Source organism: Schistocerca serialis, chromosome 6 (genome assembly GCF_023864345.2).
Source record: "Schistocerca serialis cubense isolate TAMUIC-IGC-003099 chromosome 6, iqSchSeri2.2, whole genome shotgun sequence".
NCBI lineage: Eukaryota > Metazoa > Arthropoda > Insecta > Orthoptera > Acrididae > Schistocerca > Schistocerca serialis.
This window is the reverse complement of record NC_064643.1, coordinates 209,997,759-210,013,513: the sequence shown is the minus strand read 5'-3', so window position 1 is coordinate 210,013,513 and position 15,755 is coordinate 209,997,759. Positions and strand designations below refer to the sequence as shown.

At 45.0% G+C, this 15,755-nt stretch overlaps 1 protein-coding gene across 1 annotated transcript in view; it reads right to left on the bottom strand.

The window, feature by feature from the left end:
• Positions 1–15,041, bottom strand: part of LOC126483885 (visual pigment-like receptor peropsin) — a 165,396-nt gene extending 150,355 nt beyond the window's left edge. The window contains exon 1 of the mRNA XM_050107142.1: positions 14,935–15,041. Within this exon, the coding sequence (XP_049963099.1) occupies positions 14,935–15,022 (88 nt within the window). The 5' untranslated portion in view covers positions 15,023–15,041. The remainder of the gene's footprint in view (positions 1–14,934) is intronic.
• Between the last annotated feature and the right edge of the window lie 714 nt (positions 15,042–15,755).

Below are 15,755 nucleotides of genomic sequence, written 5' to 3'. Positions count from 1 at the left end.
ATGCAACTAGCATACAGGATTTGAACAGAAATGCAAAAATGCTAGAAAACTGATGTAATGTGTTTTGGTTCATACTACCCAGCGGCGATCAGGGCAATCTATATTCACGTAAAAAATTGTAAATACCTGTTTTGCACAATGGTTAATCAAAGGTTATACCAGTCTACAAGCAAAAAGAAGCCTGCCGTCACGAAGGGTTCCCCAAGATGGGTCACAGGAACAAGCGTGTTCTCCAAAACATTGTTATAAGAACCGGTAACTGTAACTGCGTAATTTCTGCATTAACAGCAAACCATGAATGGATAATACCATATTTTTCAACTGGTATGATAATTTCGCACTACAAGTCTAGACCTGATTGAAGCCATAGAGGTGAATCTGGTTATTCAAAATCCATACCACTATGCAGTTACTCAACGTATGACGAAATATCTGCGAGCTTGTTAGAGATGTAATGTTTTGTTACGATCTCCACATATATAGGCACCTGCAGTGAGAACCTGGGAACAGCAACGGTTTGTGAGAGTTACACACCTGGTTGGTTTGTTTGGTTTGTGGGGCGCTCAAGTGCGCGGTCATCAGCGGTTACACACCTCTCTCCTCCTCTTGTCACATAGACAAGGCAATTGCAGATGTTCCACAAATATTTTGTGTGAATGGTTTTTTCCAACCCATTTTTAATGGCGCGACGTTTGAAATATATGACTTTAGCTTGACAGTGTCTTGTGAGAACTCTTTTCCTTCCCTTTCCGCTGCCAGTGGCCGTTAGAATGGAGTGCGCCTGACTCACAACTTACACTTTAGACCTCGCGTTCTGTATATGAAGTGTGATTTATTCATCTCATACTACACAATTTTCAAATCATTAGATGTGATGCGTAGGAGACATGTCAAGTTTTACAATACGAAAATTTTAAGGAGAATGCAAAAGTTAACATTATTTTATATACATTTTTGAGATACAAATGCACAAATAATATGTAGTTCCCTCGTTCAAATTGTGAAACTGTTCTCAATGAATTCTTCAATAGTGAAATTGTAATTTTCCCCCGGAAGAATAAGTAGCAATCTTTCCAGTGAACCAAGCTCTATGTTAAGTACATTGTTAACTTATTTCATTATACATTTTAACGCCATATCCTATGGCTTTCGGGGATAGTGTTTTAAACAGTGTGTTGGAACTTTAAAATTATCTGTGTGGTGAGAGTGGTAGTTGTAGTGGAAACAGAAAATGTCAAGTCTGTGTTGATTCTTGTCTACGAAAACCAACATTGCATATATATATATATATGTATTAAAAGAAGGAATGGATAATATTTTTAAATTCTTTAACAGTGCCGATAGGATTACTGTTGTTTGGAAACACACGTATTCCTAATTTTCTTTTTCTTGCTGCCTCTGGTTCACCGGGTCCCGTGTTCGATCCCCGACCGGGTTGGGGATTTTATGTGCTCGGGGACTGGGTGTTTGTGTTGTCCTCATCATTTCATCATCATCATCATCATCATTCGTGACAGTGGCTAGATTGCACTGTGTAAACAAACTGGACTGTGTAAAAAGTGGGACATTGTATGGGAGCTGATGAGCAGTTGAGCGCCCCACAAACCAAAGATCATCATCATCATCAGCTGTATTTCTCGAGAAGATTGTACCATAACGAATAATCCACCCAAAGTAGTAGCAGTGGCCCTTCTTTCTGGTGTCTATGTTTGTGGCACCTGACAAAATTCATTTTTTTTTTTTTGCTAAGTAATAACTGTGTACCTTCCAATTTAAATTATTGTCAAGATTTGGGCCTTAGAGCTTGACATGGTTTGCCTCTGTGGTATCCTGACTGCACCAGGTTAGTTCTGTTTCATTCTGTTCTAATGATTTTGCTTCAGATTTCTTCATTTTGTTGGCAAGATTCAAGTTGTTCTAAAGTATTTTTGACACTTTCTGGGATTATTTCACGAACGTCATTTGATATATCGCCAGGAAGTAAAACTGAGTGAATATCTACTGCTTTCAATAGTAGCTTCAGAAGAATTTAGTACGAAACCATATTTCTGAATTAAGTCACGAAATTTTATGGCTAAACTGCTTTCAGCTAAAACATTTAAGTTGAAGTTTGTTGCGATCACGAATTTTTCCTTACTTTATTTCTGTAGTTTCTCTAAGAGACACTGAAATTTAGCTAAGAAAATTTTGTTTCAGCATTTCCAGGCATGCTGTAGATTGCAGGATTCAGATCACTTAACTTTACACAGTGTCTGTCAAACACACTTTCTTCATTCAAATAGTTAAAATTTTCTCTACCCTTATAATTTATTGAAGAAGCAACAAGAATGCAGGAGCCTCCATGAGACATACTTTTCCTACAAAACCTGTTAGTTATCTTAAAATTGTTAATTTTATTTAAAACTTTTATTCAGTCTTCTGACCAGTGTTCATTTAGGCAGATGATTTTGATAGATACACAATCTGTATGTAGAATTTTAAGTTCATCGATTTCAGAATATTTAAGCTCGGTAATTCTGCCGTTAAGCCATTGATATTCCAGTGCATCAGTAGAGTATCTTTTTTATTGTTGACTGTTGTTTCATATGGGCCCTTCATTTACTATTTACGCATTGTCTTTTCAATTTGTACCTTTAATTTGTCACCCCCAACTGACTGTGTTAGTTTCTCTTATTTGTGTAGCATTTTACGCAAGTCTACAAGCATTTTCGTTAAGTTCATAGACTCTAAGCTACTGTCGTGTAGATCATCTATTCCCAGACATTTCTCACTCACAAACTTATTTATTGAAATCTGGTGCCGGCCGCGGTGGCCGTGCGGTTCTGGCGCTGCAGTCCGGAACCGCAGGACTGCTACGGTCGCAGGTTCGAATCCTGCCTCGGGCATGGATGTGTGTGATGTCCTTAGGTTAGTTAGGTTTAAGTAGTTCTAAGTTCTAGGGGACTGATGACCTAAGATGTTACGTCCCATAGTGCTGAGAGCCATTTGAACCATTTTTTTTAAATCTGGTTTCGTAGGACAGAGCGGATCAGGTTATTATTGTGGAAAGGGGCCAAAATCAGTTACTGTCAGTTGCACAAAACATACAAACTTTATTTTCCTAAAACATTTAATCACACATCCCCTTAAAAGCGTTCAAAAACAATTCGGTTGAAGGCCAGAACACAAGTTATTATAATTTCCTTAACGAATACGCACGGCCGAAGGGCTTAGTTACAAAATTTTACATAAAAACTTAGCTGAAGGCCACACACTGGAGATAGAAGAACTGAGGGCTTGAGGCCTGGATAACAAGAATTTCAGACCGAGATAGAAGAACTGAGGGCTTGAGGCCTGGATAACAAGAATTTCAGACAGAGAAGAAAATTTAAAAAGGTTTTAAGCAAGTGACTTTTCAAATTTTAATTTAAGACGGCTGAAGGCCGTATCTTAAAATATTTCATGCAAAGATCGACTGAAGGCCGCATACTGAACATAGAACAACTCAAGGCTTATGGCCTGGATAATAATAAGGATTTCCAATGGACAAAACCCCCTTTTTTTTTTAAAAAAAAAGTAGTTTAAGCAAGAATGTTCAAAGCTTTAATTTAAGGCTGCTGAAGGCCTTGTCTTAACATTGAAACAAACTAAATTAATAGACGGCTGAAAGCCTTGCACAATACTTGAGACCAAAAGAAAATCAAAATCTAAAACAACAGAACATTGGTGCTCAGAAGTGCTCCAAGGGTCGGCCTGAGGAGGTAACTCTAACATAAGTTTAGGCGAGACAGGCAGCCAAGCGTAATACTAAATTATCGGTTGGCAACCCGACGCAGGGACGGCTGAAGGACCGACCAACAACCTAATCAATTCCCTTCCCCTCAACCAACAGCACGACAACGGAAAAATCCGCGAGGACGAAGGCACCAGCAGCACCACGTCTTGAAAATTGGCGTCTAAATACAGTCAAGACACAATAAGCACTCAAAAATATGAACGGCACCAAAGACTGTCAAACTACACGCGGTACGGACAGCACCAACACGGCGAGGAAAAACTCGTTGCGGAACACTACGCTAACGCCTTCGCCGCAGAGACTTCCTCGCTGCTCTGTCCCAATGGACCGACTGCCTTCTCCAGTACGCAGACAGCATTAACATAACAGCTCAGTCGAAATTACACAAGCTAGACACAATTCCACGAAAACACTTCCACAAGAACCCGAACAATCGTAAAATCAATCACTGTGGAACAACCAGAACGAATGACAAGTCGACTCACTGAGAGAACCCTTTCCGGTCGGCGACCAAATATACGTCTTCCGATGAGACGACCGACCGAACGTCCAACCGAGGTCGTCCCCACTCGGACATGTCCGAAAGAACAGATACCATCGGTGACCATGCAGCTCGCTAGAATGAAATTACAATGAAACAAACACCCTTAGCTGCTTACAGGCGTTGACATACGTCAACGGGAACAGATGAAAAATGTGTGCGCCGACCGGGTATCGAACCCGGGATCTCCTGCTTACATGACAGACGCCCTATCCAGCTGAGCCACCGAGGACACAGAGAAGGGCGCGACTGCAGGGATTTATCTCTGGCACGCCTCCCGCGAAACCCACATTCTCAACGTATTGTCCCGCACTACATTCGTAGTGCCCTCGCCCATTATACTCATTACTCGCGGCGCGTTGCCGATTCCCGTAAGAGCTCGGGCACTGTTTGTGCATTCGCACAGAAGAAGAAGATGGTCAAGTGGCCTGCGAGCTTTAACGATATACACTCCTGGAAATTGAAATAAGAACACCGTGAATTCATTCTCCCAGGAAGGGGAAACTTTATTGACACATTCCTGGGGTCAGATACATCACATGATCACACTGACAGAACCACAGGCACATAGACACAGGCAACAGAGCATGCACAATGTCGGCACTAGTACAGTGTATATCCACCTTTCGCAGCAATGCAGGCTGCTATTCTCCCATGGAGACGATCGTAGAGATGCTGGATGTAGTCCTGTGGAACGGCTTGCCATGCCATTTCCACCTGGCGCCTCAGTTGGACCAGCGTTCGTGCTGGACGTGCAGACCGCGTGAGACGACGCTTCATCCAGTCCCAAACATGCTCAATGGGGGACAGATCCGGAGATCTTGCTGGCCAGGGTAGTTGACTTACACCTTCTAGAGCACGTTGGGTGGCACGGGATACATGCGGACGTGCATTGTCCTGTTGGAACAGCAAGTTCCCTTGCCGGTCTAGGAATGGTAGAACGATGGGTTCGATGACGGTTTGGATGTACCGTGCACTATTCAGTGTCCCCTCGACGATCACCAGTGGTGTACGGCCAGTGTAGGAGATCGCTCCCCACACCATGATGCCGGGTGTTGGCCCTGTGTGCCTCGGTCGTATGCAGTCCTGATTGTGGCGCTCACCTGCACGGCGCCAAACATGCATACGACCATCATTGGCACCAAGGCAGAAGCCACTCTCATCGCTGAAGACGACACGTCTCCATTCGTCCCTCCATTCACGCCTGTCGCGACACCACTGGAGGCGGGCTGCACGATGTTGGGGCGTGAGCGGAAGACGGCCTAACGGTGTGCGGGACCGTAACCCAGCTTCATCGAGACGGTTGCGAATGGTCCTCGCCGATACCCCAGGAGCAACAGTGTCCCTAATTTGCTGGGAAGTGGCGGTGCGGTCCCCTACGGCACTGCGTAGGATCCTACGGTCTTGGCGTGCATCCGTGCGTCGCTGCGGTCCGGTCCCAGGTCGACGGGCACGTGCACCTTCCGCCGACCACTGGCGACAACATCGATGTACTGTGGAGACCTCACGCCCCACGTGTTGAGCAATTCGGCGGTACGTCCACCCGGCCTCCCGCATGCTCACTATACGCCCTCGCTCAAAGTCCGTCAACTGCACATACGGTTCACGTCCACGCTGTCGCGGCATGCTACCAGTGTTAAAGACTGCGATGGAGCTCCGTATGCCACGGCAAACTGGCTGACACTGACGGCGGCGGTGCACAAATGCTGCGCAGCTAGCGCCATTCGACGGCCAATACCGCGGTTCCTGGTGTGTCCGCTGTGCCGTGCGTGTGATCATCGCTTGTACAGCCCTCTCGCAGTGTCCGGAGCAAGTATGGTGGGTCTGACATACCGGTGTCAATGTGTTCTTTTTTCCATTTCCAGGAGTGTATATACTAAGATGGTATCTGTTCTTTCGGACATGTAGAGCCGGACAATACGTTGAGAATGTGGGTTTCGCGAGTGGCGTGCCAGAGCTAAATCCCTGCAGTCGCGCTCTTCTTTGTGTCCTCGGTGGCTCAGATGGATAGAGCGTCTGCCATGTAAGCAGGAAATCCCGGGTTCGAGTCCCAGTCGGGGCACACATTTTTCATCTGTTCCCGTTGACGTATGTCAACGTCTGTAAGCAGCTAAGGGTGTTTATTTCATTATAATTTCATTCTAGCGAGCTGCATGGTCACCGATGGTATCTGTTCTTTCGGACATGTCAGAATGAACAGATACCATCTTAGTATATATACAGTCGGGATAGTCTTGGCTGTCCGGACCTCACTGCAGCTCTATCCCGACTCATTTGCATGTCCGTTCGCAACTCGGAGGCACGGTGACCAGGGCACACTGGCTCGGACCCAACCAAGCAGAGGTAACACTTGGCCATTGGCCATCCGACATCTCTGCACAAGGAAGGAACCGACCCACGTCCGGCAAGATGATCAACTGACGAGTCCCAGAAACGAACAAAAGACCAAATAAACGACGCCCAGTGAGACGACCGACCGAACGACCTACCAGCGGCCATTGCCGCTCCAATCTCCTTCCGTCGGAAAGTGCATGTGTTCCGCAAGCGGTCGGCGAGTACTGGCTGTCCGCACCTGACTGGCGCTGCGTCCCGACTGCAGGTCCGTCCAGTAGAGCGTGTGCAGCGACAGATTTGATCGTATTCTTTTTCTTGTCGGCGGCAGATGTGGTCATTTCGACGTCTTCAATTGTTTTATATATAGTCTGTCTTGCACGACGACGGCCCGGAAATACGTGATATGTTCGATAGGCTATGATGTCACGATCAACGAAGCTTTCCAGTCCGGATGCATTGGGTACGCCTGTACCACCACGTACAACAGCGACTGTTAACCATCCGTTACCGTGGGTAAACGAATCATTGATGTCAATGCTGAAGTTCAGTCTGCAACCACAAAACACTGCAGGTCCGTCCAGTAGAGCGTGTGCAGCGACAGATTTGATCGTATTCTTTTTCTTGTCGGCGGCAGATGTGGTCATTTCGACGTTTTCAATTGTTTTATATATAGTCTGTCTTGCACGACGACGGCGACTGACAAACAGTCACCGGAAATACTAGCGGTCGCTCCAAAGATAGTACGAGAGCGCTCTTATCGATAGCGCTGCTGCTGCCGCCACTCACGGGCAGGCAAGCCAGCAACTTAGTGACGCCAGTAGATCGAATAGGAAACGAGACGGCAGTACCGCAAAGACAAGATGTCAAGCAATAAACGGCACGAACACGAGCCGCGCACGGCTCATTTATGTCAATAAACATTGCCCCAAGCCTTTCACCATTTTCCCTAATATCACTGTTTATTCTGTTGACGCAAGTGTGATTTACGGATCTTGTATGAATAATACCACCAATTACCAGCTTGGAGGTTGCGTACACAACAGATCTCGTGAGTCACTCACGATTACTTTCTCACTGTAGCTGCGTCAGAGTTTGAGCCCACGTGGATTAAAAATATCTTTAGACCTATCGGTACTTTCAGTTCCAGCCGTGGTTTTTTTCATATTCAATACATTTTAAAAGTTTGTTTAGCTGGTGGGATCGTATTCCAAGTTGAACATTAGCCTTACAGGCTGGCACAATTAAGTGTTTAAAGAAGAATCGCCCATTATCAGGAAATCATTTTTCTCATCTTTCATTTTAGCATCTACATCTACATCTACATCTACATGATTACTCTGCAATTCACATTTAAGTGCTTGGCAGAGGGTTCATCGAACCACAATCATACTATCTCTCTACCATTCCACTCCCGAACAGCGCGCGGGAAAAACGAACACCTAAACCTTTCTGTTCGAGCTCTGATTTCTCTTATTCTATTTTGATGATCATTCCTACCTGTGTAGGTTGGGCTCAACAAAATATTTTCGCATTCGGAAGAGAAAGTTGGTGACTGAAAATTCGTAAATAGATCTCGACGCGACGAAAAACGTCTTTGCTTTAATGACTTCCATCCCAACTCGCGTATCATATCTGCCACACTCTCTCCCTTATTACTTGATAATACAAAACGAGCTGCCCTTTTTTGCACCCTTTCGATGTCCTCCGTCAATCCCACCTGGTAAGGATCCCACACCGCGCAGCAATATTCTAACAGAGGACGAACGAGTGTAGTGTAAGCTGTCTCTTTAGTGGACTTGTTGCATCTTCTAAGTGTCCTGCCAATGAAACGCAACCTTTGGCTCCCCTTCCCCACAATATTTTCTATGTGGCCTTTCCAACTGAAATTGTTCGTAATTTTAACACCCAGGTACTTAGTTGAATGGACAGCCTTGAGAATTGTACTATTTATCGAGTAATCGAATTCCAACGGATTTAGTTTGGAACTCATGTGACTCACCTCACACTGGTCTTCGGATGACCTTACTAGATTGTAAATTACAGCATCATCTGCGGACAACCTAAGAGAACTGCTCAGATTGTCATCCAGGTCATTTATATAGATCAGGAACAGCAGAGGTCCCAGGACGCTTCCCTGGGGAACACCTGATATCACTTCAGTTTTACTCGATGATTTGCCGTCCATTACTACGAACTTCGACCTTCCTGACAGGAAATCACGAATCCAGTCGCACAACTGAAACGATACCCCGTAGGCCCGCAGCTTGATTAGCAGTCGCTTTTGAGGAACGGTGTCAAAAGCTTTCCGGAAATCTAGAAATACGGAATCAACTTGAGATCCCCTGTCGATAGTGGCCATTACTTCTTGTGAATAAAGAGCTAGCTACGTTGCACAAGAACGATGTTTTCTGAAACCATGCTGATTACGTATCAATAGATCGTTCCCTTCGAGGTGATTCATAATGTTTGAATAGAGTATATGCTCCAAAACGCTACTGCAAACCGACGTCAATGATATAGGTCTGTAGCACTTACACCTTTATCCTTTTAACCATTTTCCATTTATATTTGTCGCTTGATATTTCACCGACGACATTGTCTGTACCACACGTATGCGAATTTTTACCACTTTGCTCTGTACCTGTAATCGGTTGTTTTCCACCAACAGAGCTTTCTTTCACTAACTAGTTTAGCATTTGCTTCTTTTACATTAAACTTTCCGTTTCATCGTTTCAGTGCCACTCTGACGCAATTTAACGATATCTTCTTTCGTGTTCACTGTACTCACGAGTTCAGCCGCTTCATAATGTAAACGTGAACCTAAACGTACAACCACGGAGAATCATCTTTTAGGAGTTTTAAATACACATTCGCACACTTTTCGTGTAGCCAGCAACTACATTTCACATAAAAGATACATTTCGCAATGCATATTGAACGCTCGCTACTCTACTAACTATTTAAGTTAACCTTTTTAAAGGACTGAAATGTGTCGTTGCTTTCTTTCATCGGCGCAATCTTGCATATGTGACGCCGTTGTTCCAGGTATATGTATATATTTTGCATATAATTAACGCGTTAGCGGCCAATCATCTCTTCATAGCGGATGCACACCAAGTTCAGAATCTTATGGGAATCGGGGAGATGCCGCGAACAATGAGGCTAATGACCAGGAGCATCACATCACCAGTGTGTGGTATAAGTTGAGAGTTTGGGTCAGACGGGAGGCATGCTAGTTCTTCTTCTTCTTCCGTGTCCGGAAGTGTAGTCCGTGTGGTTGTAGTGACCACTGTGTCAGGATGGTGTAGTAGTCAACCCACCTGCCTAGTGAGCGGGATTGGGCCTGATGGGAGGCATGCTAGAGTAGTCCATGACTCCATGTGGTTGCAGTGACCACTGTATCGGGACAGCATAATGCTCAGCCCATCTACCTCGTCAGCGGGATTGGGTCTGACCAAGGCACGCTAGTGTAGTCCATGTGGTTGTAATGACCACTGTGTCGGGATGGCATAGTGGTTAGCGCATCTACCCAGTGAACAGGATTGCGTCTGACGAGAGGCATGCTAGCGTAGTCCATGTCATTGTAGTGACCACTGTGTTGCGATGGCTTAGTTGTCAGCCCTTCTACCTAGTGAACGGGATTGGGTCTAATGGGAGGCATGCTAGCGTAGTCCATATGGTTGTAGTGACCACTGCGTTGGGACAGCATAATGGTCAGCCCATCTACCTAGTGAGCGGGATTGGGTCTGACGGGAGACATGCTAAATTAGTCTGCGTAATTGTAGTGACCGCTGTATTGGGATGGCGTAGTGGTTAGCCTAGCTACCGAGTGAGCGGGAGACCCAGGTTCCAGTCCTGACCTGACATAAATTTTCAACATGCTCTATTGATATAAATCAATTACCACTGGTAGTTAATGTCTTTAATTCTTTTTGACTTGAGAGTACAGGGTGGGGCAAATAAAGGTGGCCTGGAAGAGTGGATACGATTGGACGTGACTGCATGCATACAACCGTACCCTGTGACGCGCACACTACCTTACTCCCACCACGTGATGCACCCCAGAGTAGTACGGGCTGTGTCAGTATGCAAAGGGGGCGATGGCACTCCCAATGGAGCAGCGGTTGTTCGTTGTGAGAAGTTACGTGACAGCAAAGTCGTTGTCAGTTGTTTGCTAAGAAGTTTAATAGTGTCAAAGTACCAGCAAGGAGTGCCATGCGACGCTTAGTCCGAAAATGGCGTCAGAGAGGATCTGTTTTGAACAAGTCAGAAAACACCCCGCACCGTGCCAGCACACCAGAAAATGTGGATGCAGTTCATCAGAAAACTCTTCACCAGGAGACCAATCCGACGTCTATCACAAGAGACCGACATATCAACTCGATCGTGCGGACGAATACTCCACCGGGACCTGCAGTTTGGTCGCGGCCCTAGCTGGCCACGTAGGTCACCTGATCTGTCGGTGTGCGACTATTTTGCGTCGGGAGCCCGCAAGTCTAAGGTGTATCACAACAACCTTCATTGGCTTCAAGAACTGTAGCAGAACATTTCAGATGAGACTGTAGGAATTCAAGCAGTCCAGTAACTTGCTGAGCAGGGCCCATAGGTACCAAGAGATGAAAGGTGGTGACTTTCAACATCTGCTATATTCAGATTAGTACTGTTTCCTTTCCTCTACTGTACTTCTTTGCGTCCTAGAACTCTATTATCCGGAACACTTTTATTTGTCCCCTGTATATTCTGTTACGCTGTTAGATGGAACAATTCTCGATATTCCTTTCATCTTAATTTTTTAAGACGAAGACTCACCATATAACATGGAAGCTTTAAATCTCCGAAAGTCTCAAAATGATTCGATCCCAAGGAAAGAAAATGTAAACAAGAAGACTAGAATTTAAAATGCCGTCGTCGCTGAAGTCGGGTGATGCTGAGGGAATTAGATTAGGAAATGAGACACTTAAAGTAGTAAAGGAGTTTTGCTATTTGGGGAGCAAAATAACTGATGATGATCGAAGTAGAGAGGATATAAAATGTAGACTGGCAATGGCAAGGAATGCGTTTCTGAAGAAGAGGAATTTTTTAACATCGAGTATAGATTTAAGTGTCAGGAAGTCGTTTCTGAAAGTATTTGTATGGAGTGTAGCATTGTATGGAAGTGAAACATGGGCGATAAATAGTTTGGAAAAGAAGAGAATATAAGCTTTTGAAATGTGGTGATACAGAAGAATGCTGAAGATTAAATGGGTAGATCACGTAACTAATGAGGAGGTATTGAATAGATTAGGGGAGAAGAGGAGTTTGTGGCACAACTTGACAAGAAGAAGGGACCGGTTGGTAGGGCATGTTCTGAGGCATCAAGGGATCACAAATTTAGCATTGGATGGCAGCGTGGAGGGTAAAAATCGTATAGGGACACCAAGAGATGAATACACTAAGCAGATTCAGAGGGATGTAGGTTGCAGTAGGTACTGGGAGATGAAGAAGCCTGCACAGGATAGGCTTGCATGGAGAGCTGCATCAAACCAGTCTCAGGACATCGCTGAAGTCACTAGGGCGCAGTTTTAGCTCGCTCAGAGCAGATGGGGGAAAGAAGCAGCCATGGTCTCTGCTGGAACCAGCCCAGTTCCCCTCCCCCCGCCTCCCTTCCCCGCGAATGATATAGCAAAACCACGGAAAATATATATGAGGATTACCAGGATAAGCTACCATTTTGCTAGGTGAGTCACGGTTAGCTGCACATAATATTGCCTGCAGAGGCAGTACTGTGTGAATTCTCGATGGTAGTTTTGTTACAAGAACATAGCAAAACAATGTTACATAATATCAATGACAATAGAAGAGAATCATCAGTTTCAACAAGTGTCACAGTGTACCTGCATTTCTGCATACAGCTAGAAAGCATTAATATTTATGATATTCTTCTCGTAGGCACTGCGTTAAAGGCAAAATTTTAACAAACACGTTTAAAAACCGCCAAGAAAGAATATTGAAGGCATATGAGCATATTCTACCAATATTCTTGTAAAAGTGATCTGGTGATGAATAAAATTACTACAAGTATTACATATAAAGTGGCAGCAGTGTCTGAAGGCGCAGCAGAAAAGCGTCTTACGACAGGATGGTCCTCACTCTTCCTCCCCTTCTATTATACTCTCCACCCTCTGAAACTCAGCCTCCTGCAACCCTATCTTATGCTTTCTCTGGCTACAAGTTTCCGACATAATGACAATGTGAGAGAGAAGAGCAAAGAGCGAAGAGGAAAGGGTCGATGATTAGCGAGAGAGTAGATGTAGGGAAAAAGGGTGAGAGAGAGAGAGAGAGAGAGAGAGTCAGACAGACAGAGACGAGGAGGATGGCTGGGGGGGGGGGGGGGAGGGACAGGAAAGGGGTGAGAGATGAGTGGGAGAGAGGGGGAAGTAGGTGGGAAGGAGAAGAGTATCAGTCATCGAGGAACGAAATTCATTCTGAATCGTAACGCTGGTTAGTTGCGACTGTAGAGAGTGGAAGGTAGGAGTCGGAGGTAGGAGAGGGAGAAAAGAATTAGAAGAAATAAGGAAAAGGATGGAGAGAGAAGTGATCGCGAGAAAGTGAGGGAAACAGAGAAGATTTTGAAAAGCAGAGACATTAGAGACGAAAAAATGGGGAGAAGAGGAAGAAGAAAGGAGGGGGAATGAAAAGGGAAGAGAACGAGAAGGAGGTGGTAGATGGGCGAGGAGGAAAGTGAGAGAGAGAACACAAGGTGAGGTAGAAGAAACAGGAAGGAATGGTAGAGAAAGATAGAAAAAAGAAACTCATAGAAATAGTAAAAGAGAAAGAAAGACAATTGACAATGAGAAAGGTGTGCCATATTAGTTCAAATGGTTCTGAGCACTACGGGACTTAACATCTGAGGTCATCAGTCCCCTAGAACTTACAACTAATTAAAACTAACTGACCTAAGGAAACCACACACATCCATGGCTGAAGCAGCCTTCGAACCTGAGACCGTAGCAGTCGCGCGGTTCCGGACTGAAGCGCCAAGAATCGCTCGGCCACAGCGGCCGGCGCCATATTAGTCACTTAAAATCACAACACGTAAGTGCTATGTAGCGAACCATAAAGCGAACATCATAGTCAGTAACAATGGAATCGCTATGTGTTTGATGAAAATTCTAAGTCATGAAAATAGATAGTGGTGTAATTATTACCGAATACTGTACGTTTCTGCTACAACCAAAAGGTGAAATTCGAAATGAGAAACATTACGTAAACGATAACATGATTCCTATATTCGAACAGATATAATAAGTTGATACGCAATTGTCCATGGTTTGCATTACTGGGATATGTATTACATCACATAGACAAACACTCCGAGGAATCCTAATGCCACCAACAAATTGGACACTGTTCTGCGACTCAAAATAATGAGAAATGTTTGATTTTAATTTACAGATTATGCTGAACTGAAAAAATTAACCAATGTCGCCAAGGATTGTGATAGACTGCATTGTATTCTGAGTGTTTACTAAGAAACACTTACGCTCACAGAAACAATCATTTTAAGCCTTATCATTTTAAGCAGAATTCTTAACAAAAAAGATTGAATTCACTTTTTACGTGGCAAGCAAAACATAGTATGGAAAGCCGTATGTTGTTTTTTTGTGGTTAGATGAGGAGTGCGTTGAGGGGTGCTTGTAAAAGAGATTCTTCTTATTCATGACCTACCAAAGGGTAGAACTGAGGCATGAACAAATTAGAAAGAAATATACCTGAGATGGTGTACCAGTATGGTTTTAAAAGGAAACGAGGTAATTCCTACAGGAATGTGTATCCGAAAAACGTTTTGTCTCCGAAGTAGAGCCTTAGGTTTCTTTTCCTTTTTCCGAACCGCACTTCAGTGGCGAAAATTATTCACCGGAAAACAGTTGAACAAATTGTACTGCCGGCCGTTATGGCCGAGCGGTTCTAGGCGCCTCAGTCTGGAACCGCTCGACCGCTACGGTCGCAGGTTCGAATCCTGCGTCGGGCATGGATGTGTGTGATGTCCTTAGGTTAGTAAGGTTTAAGTAGTTCTAGGTTCTAGGGGACTGATGACCTCAGATATTAAGTTCCATAGTGCTCAGAGCCATTTGAGCCATTTGAACAAAAGTGTACTAAGCTGAATAAGTGTTTCTTTTCCAGAAAACACGTTTTTCCGCTACGGGATTAAACTTGTCCCATGTATAGTGATAGTGCTCCCCCGTTTCTCGCCACCGGCTGTTTTTGCTCAGCGAAGTATGAAGACGAAACGTGCGTAGCATACCCAAGACGAAGAGGCCTCCTCCGAGAGCGGCCTTCTGGTTGACGGTGAGGAGGAAGGGCCTCGCGCACGCGATGTCCACTGGCCACATGGCTGATGCTGCCGCCGCCGCTGCTACAAGACTGACTGCCAGCCCTGTAACTGAGACACGAGCTGGGAGACCAGAAACCGGAGACCAACCCGTCACGGCGGCCGCGCACTCCTCCACCAGAACAGCGTCACGCCACAGTCTCCCGTACATCTCAATACGACACTAGCGGCGTCGTAGGCGGTGGCGTATCTTTGTAATCACGCAAAATCTTCAAAAATGGTTCAAATGGCTCTGAGCACTATGGGACTTAACTTCCCTAGAACTTAGAACTACTTAAACCTAGCTAACCTAAGGACATCACACACATCGATGTCCGAGGCAGGATTCGAACCTGCGACCGTAGCGGTCACGCGGTTCCAAACTGTAGCGCCTAGAACCGCTCGGCCACCCCGGCCGGCGCAAAATCTTCCTTATTACCTTCGTTCAGCGGTTATACTATACACGCAACGCTGATATCGGATCGAAAGAACCGAAAGCTACAAGAGAGAAGTGAGATAATTTTAAACTTAACGTTCGTGTACTGTCGATGATATGAATATCAGCAGACAAATTTTTGTAAAGTGGCATCGTTTGAATTGAAGTTCCACCAGCGGTATTTTTCTGCCTAGTGGCCGGTAACGTCCCAGTCACCTGCCCTGGAGGTTAGCGTCTTTTCGCGACAGTGTACCTTTCGTCGCCTTGCCGCTACTGTCCGGTAAGGCGTTTTGTTCGACAGCCTCCTTGATTGTGGTTC